This window comes from Caretta caretta, chromosome 6, assembly GCF_965140235.1.
Source record: "Caretta caretta isolate rCarCar2 chromosome 6, rCarCar1.hap1, whole genome shotgun sequence".
NCBI classification, from domain to species: Eukaryota; Metazoa; Chordata; order Testudines; family Cheloniidae; genus Caretta; species Caretta caretta.
In genome coordinates, this window is record NC_134211.1 from 55,652,371 (window position 1) to 55,676,135 (window position 23,765).

A 23,765-nucleotide genomic window follows, 5' to 3' on the forward strand; every position below is an offset into this window, starting at 1 on the left:
GCTCCGCACTGCACTCCGGAAGCAGCCAGCAGCACGTCCAGTTCCTAGGCGGGGGGGCCAGGAGGTTCTGTGCGCTGCTGTCACCTGCAGGCACCGCCCCCAGCGCCCATTGGCTGCAGTTCCCAGCCAACGGGATTGCAAAGCCGGTGCTCAGGGTGAGGGCAGCACATGGATCCTCGTGCCCGCTGCCTAGGAGTCAGACCTTCTGGCTGCTTCCAGGGCGCATTGCGGAGCCAGGACAGGTAGGGAATAGCCTGCCTCAGACCTGCAGCACTGCTGACCGGACTTTTAACCACCAGGATCCCTTTTAGACCGGGCATTCCAGTTGAAAACCAGATACCTGGCAACCCTGTCTGGAGCTGCAGATTGGGTTCAGTATACCATTTAAACCAGAAAGAGACACAGGAAGTTGTCTGCCCAACCAGGTGGATCCTGCAGCAGACCCTTCTACCTGATTCCTGGCCTCATCCCTGGTTTCTGACTTCAGCTCTACCCTGTTCCATGTTCCCTGTGCCTTCAACTTGTTTCAGTCCCATTACCCTGTGTTCTGATTGCTTTGGCCCTGACGTTAGGCTGCAGCTCTTTGGTTTCCAGCTCAGCACTAACCCCTCAGCTTTGGCTTTTGTTTCCTGCTGATCCTGGCTCTGACTTTCAGCTGACACCTTGCTCCTGACTTTGGACCTGCCCATTGGCCTCTGGTTCCTAAACATCGCATTGACTGAAACTTCTTGCATCCCTTCCACGGACCCTGACACTACGGGTATGTCACGATGGGCCCAATTCACTATTGCCCTATCCCTTGTGTAGTCATGTACACAAGGTGCAAAGTCAGTTTAAAATGCTAACAAATCAGACTGATCGTGTTTATCACTTGCACTGGTGTAAATGACCAAGCAAGGTGCAGCAGGGTAATGGTGAACTGGGTCCGTGTCTCGCTTTTGTCAGCATTGATAACTAGAGAACAAAACATAACCCCTGAGTCTAAACCAGTGGTCCCCCAACTTTTCCTCTCATGCCCCCCCCCTTACCAGTAATAGAATATTTCAGTGGCTTTTGCCCCGCCCAGGCCAGGAGCAGACTTGTGGGGCGGCTGGGAACTGAGGGTTAAGAGTAGGGACAAGGCTGGCGGATGAGCCGCATCTGGGAGCAGGGGCAAGGAGTAGAACTGGGCCACTGCGCCGCCCCCCGCCAGAAGTTCCCCTCCCCTGCACTCCTAGGGGGTCGTAACCCACAGTTTGGGGACCACTGGTCTAGATATTCCCAAAGTTTTGGAAATGTTAAATCCACAAGTGGCAGCTCATCCTCACCTTTGGCTAATAACAGTGAAGGTAGTTTTTGTTGGTGGTAATCGTGCTTTTGGATTTTAGGGTAAACTGTTTCCCAGTTCTAGACAGAAGGGACGCATATGGGCCGCTAGAGGCAGGGTCGCCCCTTCCCCATTTGCTGCTTGGTTTGTACTGAACATGCGCACATGGACTGAGCATACTCAGTAACACTGCTGAAGCCAGCTGCCCTCACTCCACCTCTCCCCCCCCACCAATCGGCAGGCACGGGTCGCCTCTGGTCCCAGAGGTGGATATGAGGGGAATGGAAAAGCAGCTGTGGATGTGTCAGAAGATCCTTTGACACCTTAATGAACTTGATCTATGCTGACAGGATACAGCCAAGGTTGTTATGTCTTTCACATTCTTAATCTTCAATAGTTTGGTAGTTGTTACATTTGGTAGGACTCTAAGGAACCGAAGAGTGTACAGGAAAGCCTTTCTTAAGGGACCACCCAACAGTGTCCGCTTTGCAAAGTGGTACAAAACAGTTCTAGTTAAAAGGATGAGTGCTGCTATTTGGAGAGGAATCATTAGGGTTGTTTAGAGAGAGAGCATCAGGATTTTTGTCCCCATTTTGAAGATCGGGAAACTGAGTCATGGAGAGGCTAAGCCTTACTCAAGTCCACAGAAGGAGTAAGTAGGAGAGCTAAGATTTTAGGAATTCTTGTGCTCAGACCACTCTCTCTAAAAAGAAAAGCACCACCTTTTTGTGTGATTAACACTATGGAAACTAATGGATAAGCGCTGTGATGTGACAGAGCACATGCATGCATTGGTTTATTATTTAATAGATGACAGTGCTATCAGTGTGCGTGCTGCTTCACAGACAGTAAATGACAGGACCTTTCTTACACCCCGAGAGCTCAAGTCTGGACTGGAACTTTACAACTGGATGTGCTACGGATTGAACTAGAGTGGCCAAAGTACAGTTTATTAAATTCCACGATGCTGCTTCTAGCCGCCATCTTCATCTTTAATGTGAAGAGGCAGCTCTGTTAGACTTCAGATCTGTGCCTCGTGTCTAATTTGAAATAATCTTTATCTGGAATCATGAGGGATTTGAGTTGGTGACTGCAGAAGTAAAAAGTCCCTTCATCTGCTCCCCACCTTTAATCACCGCAGTGGTTCGAGGGACCATTTTGCCTGCCCAACAAACCGACTATCCTGTGTTCTTGTAAAGCAAAAAAGACTCGGGAAATTTTGGTCTCATTAATTGCAGCCAAAAAAGCGGCTCTGGCACCTGTGGCACACACATTCCCCACAGATCCACCACGGGAGGAGAGTCTGTGAAGCTGTAGTAGAAAAACAGACACGCTGGACAAGGGTCCAGACGCCAACACCTCTCCAGAGGCAGAGTAGCTTGAGGGACCACGGTCTTTCCCCTGTCCTAATAAGGATCCTCGGCGAAGGCCAGAGGAAAGTAACCGCGGCGCTCCTGCCCTTGGCGGACGCCACGCCCGAGGAGCGGGCCAGGCTGGTTCTGTAGAACGGGGCTAAAGGCAGTTTAGGGAAAGGGGGCTCGGCCCGGTTGCAGCAGCGGCGCTCCCCGCATCTGCAGTGCCCGGCCGGGACCGTGCGCGCGCGCGCGCCATACCCCTACCTGCGGCGCCCCCCAGGCCCGCGTCCCCGACCCGCGTGCGGGGCGCCACCCCGACAGGAAATCAGCGGGAGAGCGTCCGCTCCCTCCAGCACCCCTCGCTCTGCTGCTGGGGGATCTTGGCGCGGTTCCCGGCCCGGGCCCCGCCCTACTGCCTCCTCCACCCCGGGCTGCGTCCGGTCCCTCAGCACCTGGGGGCGGCAGCGCCGAGCAGAGGACAGCTGAGGCTGGGGGCAGGACAGGGCGGGGGTTCAGTAAAAGCCGGGGAGCTGCTGGGGCGGAGGCAGCCCGCCGCGGAGGGGCTGGGGGAGAACGGCTCTGCCCGGGCCGAGGAACTCAGCTTGCGGCCGGGCGGGGCCGTGGCTCTCCGACAAACCCGCCCCGCCTCCAGCGCAAAGTTTCACCCTCAGCCCCTGCCCGGGCACAAGCGCCGCTGGCTCCGCCCGTTGTTGGAGGAGCAGGAGCCGATCGAGCGCAGGGGGAGGGGCGGAGGCGGGGCCAGGCCGGAGAGGGGTCCGTGCGGCTCGCCCAGCCCAGCCCGGCCGCGGGGAGCGAGGCGAGTGACTGACACGGACCAAAGTTATCCCGGAATAAGGGCAGCACGCATGTGCCGTCACCCCGGATGTGAACATGCCGCCCTAGTCCCTCAGAAGCCCGGCTAGAGCGGACTGGCTGACCCGTGCTGGGCTGAGCCGAGCCTGGCCGGGCCCAAGCGAGCTAGCTGTCCGCCTGGGGGGAAGGGAGGCAGAGCCTCCACCCGAGGGAAAGGGAAGTGGCAGAGCTCCCGCGAGGCGGGGAAAAGGGGGGTAGAGCCCCCCAACAACGGGTAGAACCTTCTTGAGGCAGCTGAGGTGGAGAATTGCCCCAATGGTTTGGCTAAGCCAGGCCTTCCAGTCACAAATGACCCCAGCCCCGTGTTAGTGGCCCTTCCGCCCCCGCCCCGTTCCTGGGGGTTTGTTACACCTGGGCTAAGTACGGAAACTCTGTCACCATCTTCTCACCCCTCATCCCTTCAGTTACTCCTGGCCACGCGCCCCAGGAGTTCCTGCCTTTACTGGGGTGGGGCAGGAATAATGGATTTTCGGGGGAAGAAGTACGAGCGGGGCAGTAATTGGTCAGACCCTGAAGTGGTGGAGCTCCTGCAGCTTTGGGCTGATGAGTCAGTTCAGATGGAGCTGGAGAGCTGCCTGAGAAACCAGCATGTCTTCAACCGGATTGCTGAGGTGTTGAGGGAGAAGGGCATCCATCGGACTGGGGATCAGTGCCGGGAGAAAATCAAAAAAATGAAGCTGGAGTACCGCAGGATCAAGGACAACAACAAGACCCCAAGGGGTGGCAGGACTTGGAAATTCTATGAGGTGATGGACCGGGTGCTGACCAGCCGGCCCTCCATCTCTTACAGTTCCTTGAGTGGCAGTGTGGTGTCTCAGCAAGCACTGCAAGGGAGCATGGTGGAGAACTACCATCACCACTTCACCCCCTCAGCTCTACCTTTCGGACACTCTCAGCACCCTGAGCTGATGGAAATCAAATGTGAAGAGGTGGACTCTGATGAACACTGCTTGACCCCGGAGCCCCCACTATCCATGTCTTACCAGCAGGGCTCCCCTGAGGAGCATGAGATGGAGAGAGCTTTTCTGGACAGGGCCCAGAATGACTCTCCTATCTCCAGGGTGGAAATTCCCATTGAAACCAGTGTTTCACCTTCAGGTAGGACAGTCTCTTCTCATTCAAGCCTGAGGCTTCTGTCTTATTTCCCACAGAGAGTGTGCGTCTCGATGTTACCACCTCTGTATTCTGTTGAGTTTCCTTATCCCAAACAATTTTAATGTAGAGTAATAGGATCTGCATTAATGGCCTTTCAATATTTCCTGAAATGTCCCTTAGTGCAGGTTGGTATAAAAGACATAAAATCAGTGCACTTTACGGTGTGTGAAATTGAGGGACTGACACCTCCTAGAGGCAGGCATAGGTGCTGTGCAAGATTCCTACATGTAGTTAATTCTGTCAAAGCATCTCAAATCCAGATAGAATTTTCATATTTTGTGGTCTCATTTGAACATTAAAAGGGCTCTCTTGAGTCCTCATACCACATTGTGATAGGAGTCCCTGTTCTTTTCACTGATAGGCTAGAACCCTCTGGATGAATCCACTGACCTTGTGTTCCTAGAGCCCTGTGCAAATACAAAAGATATATATATATATCAGAGAACATGAAAAAGTGGAGTAAGAGGCTAATTAATTAAGGTGAGCTATTATCAGCAGGAGAAAAAAACTTCTGTAGTGATCATCAAGATGGCTCATGTAGACAGTTGACAAGAAGGTGTAAGGATGCTTACCATGGGGAAATAGATTCAATATGTGTAACGACTTAGCCACTTCCAGTCTCTATTCAAACCCAAGTTAATGGTATCTAGTTTGCATATTAATTCAAGCTCAGCAGTTTCTCGTTGGAGTCTGTTTTTGAAGCTTTTCTGTTGCAAAATTGCCACCTTTAAGTCTGTTACTGAGTGGCCAGAGAGGTTGAAGTGTTCTCCTACCAGTTTTTGAATGTTATGATATCACTACAAAAGTTTTTTTTCTCCTGCTGATAATAGCTCATCTTAATTAGTTAGCATCTTACTCCACTTTTTCATGTTCTCTGTATGTGTGTGTGTGTGATATATATATATCTTCTTACTATATGTTCCATTCTATGCATGAGGTGCAGCCCACGAAAGCTTATGCTCAAATAAATTTGTTAGTCTCTAAGGTGCCACAAGTACTTCTGTTCTTTTTGTGGATACAGACTAACACGGTTGCTACTCTGAAACCTGTCATTGGGATTTCAGAGCAGTCTGGAATGGATGGAGTCGTGGATACATACAGCATGGTGGTGCGGGAGAGAGACAATGACCTCATGCTGATCACTGTGAGGTCAGGAAGGAATCCTCTCTTCCATTCACCCTTATGCTTGCTCAACTGGCCAAGTGCACTATTTAGGAGAGGGGGTTTGTCATTCATTAGAGTTAGTTTGGATCATTGCCAGAGGCAGAATACTGAACTAGATAGACCAGTGCTTGGTTGCATAATGTCAAATTCAACATATGAGGTTAAAGGAAAAACATGTTTTTTTTTTTTTTCTTTTCAACATTCAGGATGTACCTAGTAGATTTGACTTCACCCTTCCTGTGGGATTCTACCATGGACAGATCTGATTCTTGTCAGAGAAAGGCAATGGGGCTACTTAAGCAGACCTGGGTCAAACTGGTCCAGTAGAGGGCAGTAGTGTATGATCACATCAGTTAGTATGCTGCAGTGTCATCATTAGAATGAATTGCTGCAAATTTAGTTTTCCCTTTGTCTCTGAATATCTGCAGGTTTCAGTGAGCCCAACCTGGCTTCCTCATCCCGGATGCAGAGTGTGGGCCCTCGGCCTGGCTTCTCCACCTTGCACCGCCTTCGGAAGAAACGGAAAGGCCAGCGAGTGAAGGACCCCCTTGATGACCTCCTACTGAAGACCCTGACATCACAGCGGGCCATGGAGGAGCGCTTTCTGCAGATGGAGGAGCGGCGGTTACAGCGGGATATGGAAGTGGAGGAACGGCGGATGCAGCTAGAGCAGCGACGTTTTGAACTGGAGCGGGAGCATGAGTTCCGCATGTTCAATGTCTTTGCTCAGATGCTTAGCATCTTAAAGCAGAGCAACAGTGGCTCCTCCTCTTCTGTTGCACTGCCCCGGGGCTTGGATTTCATCCAGGTGCTGTCTGACATCGCTGGGATGGGAGGAGGAGGGGGCCTACAGGAGGCGAGGGCCATGCATGTAGGGCGACCACATTCTGAGAGAAGGACCGACTTGTACAATTTCTGTAACCCTGGCGAGTTCCAGAGCAGCCCCTTCCTCTCAGCTCGTGGAAACATTGCCAATCTCTTTCGTGGCTCGACAGAAGAGGGATACAAGGCCTATCATGCTGACAAGTACGATGAAGACAAAAACCCTAATGTGAGTGAGGTTCCACTTCTGTGCGTTTCTTTCTTGCTAGGAGAAACACCAAACAGGGTCATTTCTTAGACTCACCGACAAGGCTTGTGTTAGAACATGACTTTTTTTATCTCACAGTTGCCAGTCAGGTCAATCTTTTCATTTTAATAAAGCATAGAAAATTCATTACATAAAATGAGCTCCCCTGTACAGCAGGGAGCAGCACCCTGTGTAGCTTTGGGTCATGGCTGCTCAATTTCCTGTCAAAAACTATTGTTAGGCCTGTAGAGCCAATAGAGTTACAGGAGAGCAAGTGGAACTTTATTCTCCCTTCTGCATCATCTCCAATGTCATCCACTAAGTTCCGGTTGCAACATGTTATCACTGTTGATGATGCAAGAGGCAGAAAGACCCAGCTGGCTTTTCAGAACCCAAGGAGCAGTTTGCACCATTGACATTTAGAAAGCTGTCTTTTTTTTTTTTTTTTTTAAATTCACCATTCAAAGCTGATGCTGCCTGTTTACCTTTTGCCTGTCACTTATTCTGTACAATATAATCAGGCTTGTTGCAAAGGTATGAGATTTACAACATTTCAGGGTAATGTATTTTTTTTTTAAATTTGTAAAGAAATAATTATGTGAGCTTTTTACAAATAAGCCCTAGGTTCTGAGCCTAAACATCAACAATTTTAACTTAAAATTACTAATCTTAACTTCATCAAACACTGTCTCTCCTGCAATGCAGTATCATGAGAGTTGTATATTAGAACCTTTAAAACAAAGTATACCAATATCACATTATTATTCAATACAATAAGTGCAACCCAAGGAACAAACGTTATCATTTCTTCAGTGTTGCCTACATTTGTTTACAAGAGGTATTAAAATTCAATACCTAAAACTGGCTCCAACCTGTAATAATGTCATAAGTATACCACCCTGTGTATTTTTTTTAATTTGTTCAGTGACCCACCCTAGCCTCAGAAGTGAAAATATGTTAATGTTTTTTTTCTCTCTCTGTACTTTATTGTACTTTGATATGAGCATGCCAGGAGAAAAGGCTAATGCTCTAACCTGCCTTCATACTTGGCACTGTGTAAAAAATGAAGTTTCCATATCCATGAGTAAATTGGTGGAATACAATGTCATTATCTGATGAACACACATTTTGAACATGGAAATATTTCCAAAGCACAATTTGTGTGTCACAGCAATATAAATCCCAGCTTTCTCAGCTAGGAAAAATTGTATAAACTTGTGTTAAGGTCAGATTTACATTAACAAGTCAATTTAACGTTAAATTACTTATACACATTATATAAACTAATATAAACCCTTGTTTTGTACCCATCCCTAGAGAATTTACTGACTAATAAATTAAGCACTTGTATAAATTACTAGTTTATACATATGTGATGAGTGTTCTGTGAAGCTTGTTTTTCATCCATTGTTATCTCCTTTACCTTGCTAGGATTTTTGAGTAACAGCAGCAGGGGCAACAGCAAAGCTGAAATGCAAGTAGTGCTGCCTAGTGGTAGTTTGTCTCCCTAAACAATGATTTATTTCTTTCTCCAGGGAATAATTAATTTTGGTACCAGTGAGAATAAACTCTGCTTTGATCTAATGTCCAAGCGGGTAAGTCCAATCCCCAGAAGAAATATGTAATACTCCACTTAATTTCTACTTAGTACTGATGATGTGCTTGGATTGCAACTGTTGCTCAGATCCCTCACAGAGCAATAATTTCCCAGAGCGCTTACCTTTCAGCTGTCATGTCTCTTCCTTTCTTCCATGCTGGCACTGATGCAGAAGGTCATTGGCTGTTCCATTTTCCCTATTTCATTTTGGGTTGTGCATTTCTTTAAGTTATCTTGTCAGAGATAGATTGGAAATGGTGGTGTCTTCTAATCACCCAGTTGTGGCCTTGCCTTTGGGGCACTGCCCGGAATACAGAGCCAAATGAAAGTAAAGTACATTTGCTTTTCTCCTGCTGACAGCTCTTCAATTAACATAGAGGTGAGCCCAAGTCTCACAATTCAGGGGTGTCCAGATCTAGGGACAGAGGGGGCTTGATTTGGCCCATTATCAGGCTGCACAGTTCTGATCCAATTCTGAACTGTCTCAAAGCTTGAGAGGATTTGGTACCAGTGAGGGTATTACTAATAAACTGGGCGAAGCACTAACTGGTGGTCTTGCTTAGTTACACCAGGGAAAGGCCTAGTACAGACAGTATAATTCAAACTGTAGACTGCTTGGGCCAAAGGAAACTGTCTTGTTTCTCATTAAGCCATGTACCCAGATTCAGGCTATTTTGTGGGGAGACAGCAGTTTGTCCTAACTAGAGGTGAGGAAGGGTGGGGTACTCAGTTTGTGGCACAGCAAGTCTCTACTGTAGTTGGTTAAAGTTCTTTCACTCCCACTCCATCACTGCCAACCCTCAAAATGTTCCTTGTTTTATTTCTGCCTGCCATGCCACTGACTCGGGGGGGCATTACCCCAACACTCGGCCTTCCAGCTAACAGAACAGGTAAGGCAGAACTTCTGCCTGATAGCTGTGTGCAGAAGCCTGAAAGGTGCCTTTTAGGATGTCTAGGCTGTTCCTTCCTTTCCCCCATTACCTCTTCCCCTGAGACTTAGTGTAATGTCTGCAGTTAACATGTCAGAGAAAGAACAACTGCATCTTGATTAGCCTTGTTATGAAAGTGGGTTACTTGCTCCTGCCTATCAGCAGCAACCAGATGAGCTTGTTCTCGTGCATACTGGAACAGGCTCAGAGCTGAGAAAAGATGTTTCTTCCAATTTATGAACTGCCACATTCTAGTGCTACTGCATTGACTCACAGAACAGTATGCTACTGGAGGTTATTAGAAGGCAATCTTGCCACTAACTTGGAAGCCAATGCCTATATTTTGTAAGTGAAAACAGTAACTGACCAGATTTCTGTCTGCAGTTCATTACCCCTAAGTCCGGTGATGTTCTGTGGACTTGACAGCCCAGAGATGAGGTCTCGGATGTTGTTCCCTACCAGTTGGCCCAGTTGGCTTCATCATCCTCTGCAGCATCACCCTCAAGGACTCCTTTACTTCCCATTGTGTTGTCATTTGGGCCAAGCCTGCTGATATGTTCCAGTTCTGTGCCAGCTGAGTTTAGGAGAGAAAGCAAATGAGGCACACTTGTGTGTTGCACAGACTTCAGGATACATATCCAACTGTGTAAATAGAGTAAAAGATTATACCGCCCAAGGTTATTATTCTACATGGGATGAAAGGCAATACCATTAAACCCCCAGAGCAGTAGCTCAAGTCATCAGAGCCCCAGCTCACGGCATCAGAACCCCAACCCAGATTTTTTTTAAATTACTTTATAAGATTTAACATCTGCATGTTGGTTTTCCTCTTAGTCCTTTGCATTTCTTCCCCCTTTGGTCCCCACCCTTAAATCTGGGCTCCTTTTATGAAATCTATGAGAATGCACCATATGTAAATGTTTGTTGATTCATTTCCATTCATATAAAATACACCCCCTCTGATCACTGCTTTGCTTCCCTTTGTGACTTGTTTGGACTGGACTGTTTGAAACTCTGCGAGTTACAGCTTTGAAAATAATTAAATGAAGACCATATACTTACTTTTTAAGTGTAATCTGGAAAAAAATTGTTAAAGGCAACTGATTCAGCCCCTCAACTAAGGTGAAACTCCCTTTGAAACCCAAAGGAGTTCCTTCCTCATGAGAAAGACCCAAAGGAGCACTTTCAAGAAGTTAACTTCACCTTTCCCAGTTAGTTGAAAGCTACTATCCTCAGAACTTGGGGCAGGCCCTCATCAGGGCCCTAAGGACTGCTTTGTTCAAAAAGTCCTCCACAGAGATCTCTTTTCCATGGGCGTTCATTTTGTATTAGCCTTTGTGCTTCCTTTTTGCAGATCTCTGTGCAAGGAAGCATTGCTGCATGATTTTGATGGCCAAGTAGTTTCTAAAACCCTCATAAGGCTGCTGAAGTCAGTGGGGGGTGTGTGTATGTACATGTGAGTATGGTCCATAAATTGGCTTGTGCTTCTGATTTTAATGGTTGTACCTGTCCCTTTCTTGTTGCTGACAGCTGACGCAGAGTGATATGAACCTCATGGAGCCTCCACTGCTGCAATATCCTGATTGGAAAGGACATATGTTGTAAGTAGCCTCATCTCCCAGAAGTTTCCCTTTGTAAATACTTGCTTTCTAAATATAATACAGATGTTCTCCTCATGCATCTATGGGAAAAGGCCACCTTGAGGTTGTTCAGAATGCATAAGTACAAACCAGCTCTGCTGGATTGGTTGGATAAAGCTTCTCTAGGCTATTAAATCCTTCTCCTCTTCCTCCTAAATCCCTACGTGATCGCCTTGTCTGTTCATCCAATTCCAAAATATCTGAGTGGGTTCCAGTTTGTGTTTGTTTTGTTTTTTAAGAAGAGTATTGTGCATGTCTAGTAGGTGGGTGTGCCCACTGTTCTCTACAATTGTAGTGGACATTGCTGGACCATTATTCCTTCCTATGTTCTATGTCTTGACAAATTAAATTCTTCAGAAATATATGTGGAGTTATAAATCATTTCCATGACCTTTGCTGTGTATGCAAGCCACCTCCATTGTATGGAATAAGTGGCCCATGGTATGTGTTTTCCTCTTTGTTTGTTTTTTCCTAGCTGTATACATTAGTCTGTCAAGTGTCCTGGCTTTATTTCTTTGTGATGAGGACCTGTGGAGAGCCCAGCCTCTTGGAGAATAAACTGAATCAATCTTTGCTTTTTTGTCTTTCTCAGTTTACGGGAGGAAGTGGCTCGATTTTTGACCTATTATTGCAAGGCCCCTGCACCTCTCAAGGCAGAAAATGTGGGTATCTGCTTTTCACTGATGTGTCTTCTAACATATTGCCATGAACTGTGAAACAGGTTCTTCTATCTTATTTTACTAATGTTTAAGTGTGACCTGTCTCAATCTTTTATCATGTAAATGGGAGGGATTGATCATCACTAGTGTCAGGAAGGTGACATGCAACCTTTCCAGACATTCTTCACATGCAGCTCAGCTAATGTATTTCAGTCCTACAATGTAGCTTCCTTTGTTCTTTCACTCTTGCATCCAACGCCATCCTGCAAGTGGCCCTCAGTCATTCTTTGTAGTAACCCCTTTTGCGCCAGTCTTGGGCCCTACTATGCCAGTGCACCTTAGTCATTCCAGTTCCAGGGCCCCCTTGCACTGTTCTGCTGATTCACCTGAAGCTGGATTCATAACTGAGTCAAGAGTAGTTTTGCTCTGCTAAAGGATTCAGGAGAGAGCAGATTCCAGTGCTATTGTCAAGAATTATTTTTGTGGTGGTGCATTCCAATGAACAGGATTAACATCAGCTCCCATTGTCTCTTTTGTAGGTTATTGTGTTGAATGGTTGTGGCTCTCTGTTTTCTGCATTAGCTACAGTTCTCTGTGATCCAGGGGGTAAGTGGGGTTATTGGATGATTTTTTGAAAATATACTTTTTTGTTTGGTGGCAACATGGTAGTCAAAATACAACAAAATACAAATACTGTATGTTGGGATGTGACTGCGGAGTGGCCGTGACTTACTGTGGCTTACTTATTTCTGACAAGTTTCTGCCAAATGCCATATTTTTTCAGTGCAGCCTCAAGTGAGGAGGATGTCTCCTCGAACTTTTTACTATCAAATGTATATCCTCCTCAGTGGGACTGTAGGTCTCCTGCATTCTCACTTCTGGTTCTCCCTGCTCTCTTTCCCATTTTAATGTAGTTGCACCTCTGGATGCAGCTCTAGAAATGTGGACTGCACTCATGTTGAGTGGATTCTCAACAGGGAATGTTTGATGCTCTGAGACCTGGAATTGGGAGTTAAAAGTAAAACAAAATTATTGCTAAAGGGAAGCAAACAAAATTTAGCTCTTAAACATTCCCGTGGACCTCAAAAATGGAACCATAAGCAAAAGCTTCCAAGCTTGGATGGAGTGCCCTAGTAAGGAAGAAAAGATCATGCGTTTAGTGGATAACTGGCTTTGTTTTCTTGATTTGTAGAAGCTGTTCTGATTGCCACCCCCTTTTATGGTGGTATCACCCAGAGTCTGTTCCTGTATGGCAACGTCAAGCTGGTCTATGCCTATTTAGACAGTAAGGTAAGAATTGGGGTGGGGGGACAAATCTTTGCAGGTGGAAAGAATTGGTATTGGTGGAAGGCACAATAACGCTGCCATTGTGCTTTCTGGCTTTAGAGAGCTTTGCAAAGAGTCCTCACAACACTCCTTAGTTGTAGCTTACATGTAGCACCACCATTTTACAGTTGAAGAAACTGAGGCACATAGAGTTTAAGTGATTTACCAAGCCACAACGAGATTCAGTGTGCAAACCAGGATTAGAATTCTAGATTCCCTGACTGGCTTCCAGTCTTATGATGTGATCACTAGCTTTCTGTCCAGCATTTTACTCCCATTAAACAAACATTAATGGAATTTTGGAAATCTGCAAGCCTGACATTTTTTACAGAGCAAAACCAAGAATAGAATAAGTCTCAACTGAACTCTCCTCCTCATGGTGATCCCAGGGATGGGGCAGCATATGGGAACTTTGCATTGTCCTGTCTGTCCAAGGATAACCAGACAATATGTGTGTATATGGCAGATCCAGTATCGATATCTCCTTGATTTTATTTATTTCCTTGTTCCCTCCATAGTGTGAGGAAGAGGGAATCTGGTTGTTGCTGGGCTTTTGTGGTTTGGGAAATACTTTTGTGCAGAAATGGTTGATGGAGGATCTGTAGAAACATTGTTTGCTTTTATCTTGTGGGTGCCTTTCAGATCACCGGAACAAGCACCCGGCCCTTCCAGCTCACAGTGGACAAGCTAGAGAAGGCCCTACAGGATGCCCGGTCAGAGGTGAGTGTGGCTGAACCTGGCCTTGTTGGGACCATTGGTGGTGTCTGCAGGAGAAAGTGGGGGTGCAGATCTAGAAGGATGAAGAAGCGTTGGGCAGATTTTAACTACGAGTTCTAATACAGGTGTAGAACCTCCTCACACATACTTCTGCATCACTGGAACATCATCTGCTCTGGGAACTCCCAGGATAGATTGATTTTTAAATCACCAATTTTAATCATGATTCAAATCATCAATCTTAATCATGTTTTTCCTTTGCACTTTTTATTTATTTTCCTAAAGAAAGGTTGATTCTCTTTGGTTGGGAACCATTAAAAATGTTGATTTGAAACTAATAGCCTTTACACTAAATGTGGTGCCTCTTCCTGCTAGCAGGAGAATACACTATATCTATGCACTTTTATTTAAGCAATTATATCATTTGACTTTTTACTATTGATTTGTGTCAAGCTTTGTTTGGATGGAAATGCACAATAACAGCATTTTTTAAAAGAAATAAAATGACCTTAAATGTGCAGGGTACATATAGAAAAAAAATTATCAAAACCTGTATGCATTTAAAACTAATTATTAAACAAATGAAGTATTATCTGTAGATAATGAATTCAGTTGTTTCTGGTCACCATGTTCTTTAAGATTTTAGAACTAGCAGATCTCATCTTCTCACACCTAATTCTTTTTTATTGATTGGAAGAGGGAAAACGAGCTTTCCTGCTTTTTCAACTCCTGGTTAGGTTCTTGACTTTGAATTAATTAATCATTGAACTGAACTAGTTGAATAAACTGAAATGGGGAAATATTCTCTCTGTATCTGCGGAACTGGCTATGGCTGTCAAAAGCTGGTTTAGCATGTCAACAGACTCTGGTTCCAGTTGCTTAGCTAGTGACTTCCAACGGTTCAGTGATCTGACTTTCTTTAAAACTTGGCAGCAGAGATGTACTGCTTAATATTATAATTTTTATTTTATTTAAATTATTTTAATAAATTATAAGAAGTTTAGGCATTAATGTAGGTTGTCAATTTCTAATTTAATTTAAATTTAAAATGTTGATTTATTATTTTTTTAATAATCATTTTTTATCCACTCTGTGGTCTCCCATTCCAAAGAATTGCTGGGATGTGAGCAGTTTCTGATCATGCTCTTGGGAGTTCTGACTTCCCCACTCCACTCATTGATACCATCACCACTCTATTCTTCCCATCTAAGGCTTGGTCTACACTAGGAAATTAAGTTGGCTTAACTACATTGTTCAGGGGTATGAAAAATCCATGCCTCTCAGCAGCATAGTTAAGCCATCCTACCCCCTAGTGTAGACTGCGCTAGGTTGAGGGAAGAATTCTTCCATTGACCTAGTTACTACCTCTCAGGGAGGTGGATAACCTACACTGATGAAAGAATCCCTCCTGTTGGCGCACACAGTGTCTACACAGAAGTGCTGCAGTGGCACAGCTGCAGCATCTATTCAGCTCCTCTTCACAGTGGGGAAAATGTAGGATAGTCTTTGTCAGGGATGAGTATACCAGGTGTCAGTGGTGCTTAAAACCAGAAGCTCATTCATCCCTCAGGCCCCAAAGTACTTTATGAACCAGGTAGCTTCAAGAATCTCTTCATCCTCCTGCTAAAACATCCCATAGTTGAATTTCTCCTACAGCTCTGGGCACTGGGGTGCAATGCCATTGCTGTGCATGGTGAAGGTGTGAGTTATTAGGGGAGTCTCATGGTTTTAGAAAAGGGGGTTGAAGATTTACCCCACAGGTATTGTTCCTTTAACATTATATTGTGTTTTTGTTTTATAGGGTGTTGGTGTGAAAGCCTTAATTCTCCTGAACCCCCAAAATCCCTTAGGGGACCTCTACTCCCTGTCAGAATTACGGGACTACCTGGAGTTTGCTAAAAGGTGCGGCAGTTTAAGGGTCTGAGGAGACCCAGATCAAAGATGGCTTTCTGAGTCTGATGAAACAGTCAGTGTGTCTGTGCCTTTCTGGCTCTAACTTTCCTCTCTGCCATGAAAATAACTTATTCTGGTACACACAGCAAAGGGCTTAAGACTAGAGAATGGGGAGATAGGATGGTGGACCACGCAGTCATTTCTCCACCCTTGGATTGGCCAACCACTTGCCCAAAGAGAAACTGGTCATACCAGTTTATTGGAGTTCTAGTGAGCTATGCAAGATGCTAATTTGCTATGTCTGCTGTGTACTCATGGGGATATGGTGAGATACAGCAGCTCTGCTATGCTCCTTTCATGGGATACAGCTGTTCCATTTGTGCACATTAGAAGACAGACAGTTGTGGGATTCCAGCCTTCTCATGTACCACCCGCTCCCGTTTAAATTTCTGTCCATCGTTTGTAGATGGTGATAGAGTTTACTCAAGTGGGATATTAAATGAGAGAGTTAGTAAGCCTGCATTAGCAATGACTAAAAACTCTTTCTGTGTCATGGCTGTGGTGAGTGACAAGAAATGAGTTTGATGGACCTCAGTCTGCTTTTCTGCATACATGATGCAGCCCTCACACTATGAGAGTATAATTCTCTCAGAATCTCCATTTTCTCCCTTCCAGGCATGAATTGCATGTAATAGTCGACGAGATCTACATGCTGTCGGTTTTTGATGAATCAGCCACATTCCATAGCGTTCTGGGCATGGACAGGTAAAGTCTGCACTGCTTCCTTGGCCACCTGTTAGCAACTGTGCAACATGTTGTCATGTTGGTGGTTTGTGGCTGGGATTTGACTTGTGCCCCAGTAGACTCTGCCTCATGTTGATTGCTTCACAGTTTCCTTCTTGTCAGTGCACTTAGCAAGTTGATACACTTTTGAATGTGTTTATTAGTCCATTGTTTGCAAGGTTTCTAAAAACTTGAAAAGGAGGTTTCATTTCCCGCTGATCATTATCTTTCTTTTTCTTTGCCAAACACTGCTGCCCCTTCCCCTGGTTCTAATGGTGCATGTAAGGATTGTAGTCTTTTTTCATTCTTTACTTTTGTTTTATGCAGGAGCAGCAGTACTGGGATCTTACTACTTATCCGGGAATGGGTTTTATTAGTTAATGCTTTAAAGGGACACAGCAGTTACAAAGCACATATTTAAAAATATTCCTTGCTTGTGTTGCTAATAACCCATTTGATTGCTGAACAGAGAACTTTTAAATTTACTTTTACTTTTTCCCATTTAATCTGTTTTTCTTATTTGTGCACTATTCAGTTGGGACAGTGAAACTGGATTGGTCCATTTTATTTTCTGGTTCTAGTCAGTTTCAGGTGCTAGCCCACTGTTGCTGAATTTGGATTCACAACACTGCAAGGGAAAATTTAAATCCACCCCCAAAAATCTCATGTTTTCATTGACATTTTTAAAACAATTGGTGGAAAAAGTCATTTTAGTTTTTATAAAACATATTGGCAGGGGCCTGATTCTTTTAGAATTGAGTGCACTTTTGTATGTGCAGCTCTAACAGTCTGGCCTATAATTTGGAACTACAGTATCACACTTAGATAATATAATGATGTATGCCTTATAAATACCTAAGACATACAAAAGTTGGGTCTAAAATGAGTTCCTAGTGTCCCTTTAAAGGTAGGTTCCATTTAGCCTTGTACTGCTTCATTCGTGTTTCCTGGCGTGTTGTTTGTCCTTGTGAAATGTTGCTGCTTTGCTTCTGGAAAGTTGCACTGGTGATCCAAAAGCTTCAGCACCTATGACACTAACTGCCTTGTGTGCATCCTTCTACATGCAGATTGCCTGATCCACAGAGGACTCATGTGATGTGGGGAATTAGCAAGGTGAGTGCAGGCATGCCAGGTCTAACTCAGCTATGCAATCAGCCTGATGTTCCACGAGGCCTTGACCCTGCGCTGGAAAGAATAAGATAGAGGTGATGGGATCCTGCATTCCTTTGCAGTAGGGTAATCAGTGTGTGTGTATTTGCTGCAGGATTTTGCTGTCTCTGGGATTCGTTTTGGCACTTTGTATACTGAGAACCAAGATGTTGCCAATGCAGTGGCCTCCTTGTGTTACTTCCATGGAGTTTGTGGACCTGTCCAACACAAAGTGGCACAGCTGCTTCGAGACAGAGGTGAGTCTGAGAGAGTGGTTTCACACATCGTCATCTGCCTTTCTCTATTATCCTGGGAGCTCAGAGGATCTGTCCTCTACATTCCCAAGGGGTCTCTAGCTAAAGCAGCTAAAATGACAACCTTCCATAATCCTGGGGCTGCATGTCAGATGTGGTTGACAATTTTACAGGATTGTCATTGAAAGAGAAAGTGCACTCAGGGTGAGCAGGGTTAAAGCAACAGCTTGGAAGCAGTTACTTGGACAACAGCGGTCACCATTTTGAAAAGTCTGCTGGGGAGAATTAAAGGGATATGAGCTTCTGGGAGGAGTGAAACAGAACTAGATTTCTAGCTCTGTCTTGGACTGCACACTAGCAAATTGCAGAGGCTTCACAACAGACATCTGAGGCCTAAGGAAACTTCCACCAGGAGATTAGATAAGAGGATAGAATTCAAGACAGGCACCAAGTTCTTGAGTAGTGTTTTTGTTCTAGGATACTGCAGTGGAGGAGAACGTGAGGATGAAAAAAGAAGGGGCTAGGGTGAAAGATGGATAGAGGCTTTATGATCCCACTCCATATATCAGAGATAATCATGGAGGAAATCTTTTTGGAACTGAATTATTGGTCAGTTTGTGAAGTTTCTTCTCCTCCTGGCTAGACTGGATCAATCAAGTATACCTGCGGGCCAACCATGCCCGTCTCAAAGCTGCCCATACCTATGTGACAGATGAGTTGAAGACCCTTGGGGTTCCCTTCCTCAACCGCAATGCCGGCTTCTTTGTTTGGATCGATTTCCGAAAGGTCAGTGGTCTCAGGAGAGGAGGCTGCTCTTCTGGCTAGGCAAACATTTGGCACAATAGATTCTGGAGGAGAGTTGGATGTAGTTGTATGACCACATTGTTAAATCCTAATTAATCATTCTGATGAGCTGGAGGGAAGGATATTTTTGTAAGCACGGTTCATGGGTCCATCTAGTTTGTATACACATTTTCCTTCTTGCTAGGGATCTTTTCTAACTGCATCCTGTCTCTTTTCACCATCTTTGCCCCAACCCCTCTTCATAGGAACCACAAATGCTTCAATTCCTCAGGGATCCTAGCTACTCACCAGTCTCCCAGGTCCCATGGGGATCACAGCTTGACCCATTCGCAGCAGCTGGGACACAGAAAAATCTCTGCAGGCTGTTCTAGTTTACTCATCTTTTTTCCTTGGTGGGGGCTGCCCACTTCCCCACTCCCCCGCCTCAATTCAATGCTCCCATGTCCTGCAGCTCCTCCCTGTGGCTAAAGAGAGTTGGGTACCCAAACTTCTCCATCTTCCATGTGAAAGCCTTCTCCTTAGAGCTCTGTGGGCTGTGTCCCAATTCCATTACTACTGATCTTGAGCACTGAGGCTTCCAAGTGGAGTGACCTGCAAGTTACTAACCCCTTACCCTTCTGCTCCCAGTACCTTAGGACAGGAACGTTTGAGGAGGAGATGCTGCTCTGGAGGCGATTCCTGGATAACAAGGTTCTGCTGTCCTGTGGCAAAGCCTTTGAGTGCAGTGAGCCGGGGTGGTTCCGTATCATCTTTGCTGACAAAACCCACCGACTACAGTTAGGTATGTGGCATTTCTTTTCCCTTTCCATCACCCAATCTTGTCTGCAAATCTTGCCACCTCATTCCCTTCTCAAATTACCTTCTATTCCTGGGCTCCTCCATTTTTCTTCACTTCCCTACCCCAAGTCCATTTGGATTTGACAAAGGTTTGGGGATTCTTGTGCTTTTGTTGTCACCCTTGTGTTTTTTTTCTCCCTCACACCATCCCAGGCATGCAGCGGATCCGTAGAGTCCTGGAAGAGAGGGAGCACGAGATCCTTTCTGAGGACAAGGACCAGCTCTGCCAGTCGGACCAGGATGGCAAAGCAGATAGTACAGACGAGGTCATCTTTGTGTCCCGTCACCAGGAGCCTGGTTCTACTGGGGGCTCCAACCTTGGTGACCTCATTGGCCTCCTGCAGCAGCAGATGCGCTCATCTGACTGGCTGCAGAAGAACACAGCAGAGCAGTTTGCACAGGAGAAGCCAGAAATCTATGACGTGTTCAGCAAACTGGTGGGGAAACAATAGGGACCCCTGTTCCTCCATGGGCCTTATCTGAGCAGGGATTGACACCGGAGACCCTAAGTGCTTGGTATTTGACTTCTCGCAAAGAATATATTTTCTGTATAGCGAGGAAATCACTTTGTAAAGCCTGCTACCCAGGCCCCCTCCTTGGAATCTCTGCTTTGTATTGTATAGCCCATTTCCCTGTATTGGGGTATGGGTGGGGGATGCAGGGCTCGCTTCTGCCACTGCCCCTTGCCTCATATTTTATAATTCATTTCAAATGAATGAGCTCTTGGCTCTTTTTATAAGGCACCATGGTGTCATCTTTTATGCTGCTTCTTGTTTCCTCTCACTGTTCCCAGGGAGACAGAAACTTGAGATAATTAAGATGTTTTATATTCTTCCCTGAATGAGGTGCAGAGACAACTAATTCCTTCAGCCCCAGAAGATGTTTCCTCATCAAGCCACTGTAATATGACATGTATTGACCGTTAGAACCAAGCACTTGCCCTGACTCTCAGCTGGGGGTAAATAAGCGTGTATTCATATATAGACCACTTAGAGAGAGAGAGAGACATTCCAACAGAGGGGATCGAATGACTTCGGTAACTAGTACTATGGAGCCTTTCACTTCTGGATCACTAGTTCCCCTACAGCCTCAGGTCCATTGTGATTTTAAAATATATAATACAGCGATCTGGTGCCCTGTGTTAAATGAGCTTGGCTATCTCAGTCTAGCTTTTTGTGTTCATATAAAAGAACATCATCACAACTGGGTATGATAGCTTCTCAGCAGGAACTGCCAACAAAATGGGCAAAGGATGCAGAGGGTCCTGGAGAGTAGACAGCTCCACTATGCTAGGAGGATGTTCTGGTTAGAAATAAGGCACTCTGGCAGGACAGTATAGAGAGTGTTCACCCTGCTGCTACCAGGCTCTTCAGAGCCGACAAGTCAGCACCTTCCCCCAAAATCAAAAAACTTGTAATCTAGACTGTTACATCAGACAGGTTCTGAGGGTAACTTTCTGGTTACACAAGATTCTTTAGTTTTCTTTGAAAGGGCCTGTTTGAGTTGCATTCTGTGTGATGGTGGTAAACTGTAATGTAGCTGGTAAACTGATCTCTCGGTGTAAAGCATTTTCCTTTGCCCTTAGTTTCAAGATTTATTATGGTCACATCCAGGAGTTACAGCGTGTCTACAGTATAGGTGCTACAGCAGCACAGCTCTGCCTCTGTAGGGCTATAGTGTAGATGCTTCCGACAGTGATGGAAGGGTTTTCTCCAGCAATTATAGGAACACCGCCTCCCCGAGTGATGGAAGCATTCTTTTGTCGACCTAGCTGCATCTATACTGGGTGTTCAATGGGCATACCTATGGTCTTTGGGTGTAGGTTTTTCACATCTGTGAGTGCTGTAGCTATGTCAACCTATCTTTTTTTAAGTGTAGATTAGGCCATCCATGTTAATGCAGAGCAAGAGCAAATTGTGCCCTGGAAAAGAAAGAAATAATGATTGTGAATATAACCTATGAAGGGGATCTCCACTCCTGTTACGTGCCCAGGTGTACCATTGGTGGTAACTGAGCTTGTATTTTAACATAGCTGAATTTACTGAAATCTGATAACGGTCACGTCTACCTCTATGAGGACTGTACCAGCACGGCCACAGCACTGTAGCTGTGCTAACAAAATCCTGTAGCATAGCCTATGCCGTTAGAAGGGGTTTATCCATCAGTATAGGAAAACTATCTTCCAGAGCAACAGGAGCTACACTGACAAAAGTATTCTTCTATCCAGCCTGGAACTTTCCTCTCAGCATTGATATTATATGCGAAGAGCAAGATTGAGAGTTAACAGAAAGAGGTGGGCTCCCAGATCTCTCAGGCATTCATACCAGCAATGATTGGGGTGTTTCAAGCAATAAGGGAAAGAGCATTAAGTACATACAACCACTCACCCTACCCAAGAAGGTCCTTTCCTGCAGTATATCTCTCAAGAAGCCATTGGCTTCAAAAGAGACACCTTTCCTCTGACTGAAAGACATCGCTGATGCGAATAGCAATTCCCAGCTCACTCCATGCAAGTATGTAGCCTCTTCTCTATCAAGGAAAAAGGAACAGTTAATCTGTATAAAGTGAGGGATAAGGTAGCAGTGTCTATCATTAAATGGGATGGGAAGCAGCTTACATTATCTAAAAATTGGGTTTATATGATTTTAGGAGTGAATTAATTCTTGCCACAATCAATGTGACAAATGCGAATCAAATGTAAAAGGGGGATAATGTTCCCCAGCTTTCAGGCATGGAGTGAGAATGTTCATAAAGTGCTTTTAGATGCCTAAGTGGAGGAGGCTAGAAAAGGGTATGGTTCCAAAACAATGCAATAGTTAAAAGCTTTCTATCTGCTTACTAATTCATCCTTTTTTTTCTCAGATTTTAGCCATATTTTTTTAGTAAATTCTGTCTGTGCTGATTTAAAATTTATTTCGCATTTACACGAATTTCTGCTTGTGAAAGGTAAAGCATGATTTAAGTTATTGAGATGGTTACATCTTTGAAGAGGGTGGGAAGAGAAATGCCAGAATAGATAGCCAAAGGAAAGACAAATTGACTCCCTTCCCCTTTGTGAAATTCCCAAGGAGTCGCTGAGCTGCACAAATTTCAGTCTAGCAGTAGCAAAGTGAAGAAGGCGCTCTGAAATGAAGAACATGAAAAGACTCTTTAGGCAGTAGTAAATCAAAACACTATTTTATTTTATTTTATTTCTTTTTTAGATTTCTGTAATAAACAAAAGCAATCCATTAACTGGTGCTGGCTCTATTTTCTCCTTGGTTTTTAGTAGTTCCCAGAACTGGTGCATTTTAATATACAACTCTGAAATTATTTTAATATACAGCTCTGAAATGGGTGTATCCCAGCTGTTCATGTTCACTGGTCGGTAAAATGTTTCTTCTTAACAATACTAAGGGGGTTATTTTACTTCTTGTACACTAAAAGAGCCAACGAGACATGCATATTTGCAAGAGGGGGATTGTTTTTTTTTTTTAATGTAAGGAAAACAATACTAAAGGGTTGCATGCTTTGTTGTTCACGTGTGCTGCGTGTTAGCCAATATTTACATGCAAATGGTTTTACAGGTGTGAGGACCATCTAAGAAGGTATCTGTGGGCCAGACTCTTAAGCTTGGCTGTCCCCAGAAACTGAGAATGTAGCTGTGGAAGCAGAGGCAAGATGAGTTGTGACTTTGGAACAGAAAAGGCAAAGTCTGTCCCAGCTAACACTCTTCAGAAACAATAGACTGTTGTCAGAAGCCCTTTGAAAGTGACTCCTCCCGGCTGGCTGAAAATAAATTGGAAAGATTTCATAGAATTGTAGGACTGGAAGGGACCTTGAGAGGTCTTCCAGTTCAGTCCCCTACACTCAAGGCAGGACTAAGTATTATCTAGACCAGCCCTGACAGGTGTTTGTCTAACCTGCTCTTAACTAGGGTGACCAGATAGCAACTGTGAAAAAACGGGACGGGAGGATAATAGGTGCCTATATAAGAAAAAGTCCCGAAAAACGCAACTGTCCCTATAAAAATGGGACATCTGGTCACCCTACTCTTAACAGTCTCTAATGATGGAGATTCCACAACTGCCCTAGGCAATTTATTCCAGTGCTTAATTACCCTGACCGGAAGTTTTCGCTAATGTCCAACCTAAACCTCCCTTGCTGCAATTTAAGCCTATTGCTTCTTGTCCTGTCCTCGGAGGATAAGGAAAACAATTTTTCTCCGTCCTTCTTGTAACAGCCTTTTATGTATTTGAAAACTGTTATGTCCCCA

At 45.0% G+C, this 23,765-nt stretch overlaps 1 protein-coding gene across 7 annotated transcripts in view; it reads left to right on the forward strand.

The window, feature by feature from the left end:
* Positions 1-22,744, forward strand: part of ACCS (1-aminocyclopropane-1-carboxylate synthase homolog (inactive)) — an 82,642-nt gene extending 59,898 nt beyond the window's left edge. For 6 of the 7 annotated variants that reach the window (XM_048854248.2, XM_048854247.2, XM_075129538.1 and 3 more), the window contains 14 exons: positions 6,282-6,904; positions 8,458-8,517; positions 10,979-11,049; positions 11,681-11,750; positions 12,287-12,353; positions 12,940-13,037; positions 13,716-13,793; positions 15,592-15,692; positions 16,359-16,448; positions 17,534-17,579; positions 17,731-17,872; positions 18,513-18,655; positions 19,301-19,454; positions 19,664-22,744. In XM_048854248.2, coding sequence (XP_048710205.1) covers positions 6,317-6,904; positions 8,458-8,517; positions 10,979-11,049; positions 11,681-11,750; positions 12,287-12,353; positions 12,940-13,037; positions 13,716-13,793; positions 15,592-15,692; positions 16,359-16,448; positions 17,534-17,579; positions 17,731-17,872; positions 18,513-18,655; positions 19,301-19,454; positions 19,664-19,962 — 2,007 coding nt within the window. In that variant the 5' untranslated portion in view covers positions 6,282-6,316 and the 3' untranslated portion in view covers positions 19,963-22,744. Of the gene's footprint in view, positions 1-3,362; positions 4,633-6,281; positions 6,905-8,457; positions 8,518-10,978; positions 11,050-11,680; positions 11,751-12,286; positions 12,354-12,939; positions 13,038-13,715; positions 13,794-15,591; positions 15,693-16,358; positions 16,449-17,533; positions 17,580-17,730; positions 17,873-18,512; positions 18,656-19,300; positions 19,455-19,663 lie in introns of those variants that run through there. The other variant, XM_048854246.2, reaches the window with a different exon arrangement.
* The last annotated feature ends 1,021 nt before the right edge of the window (positions 22,745-23,765 follow it).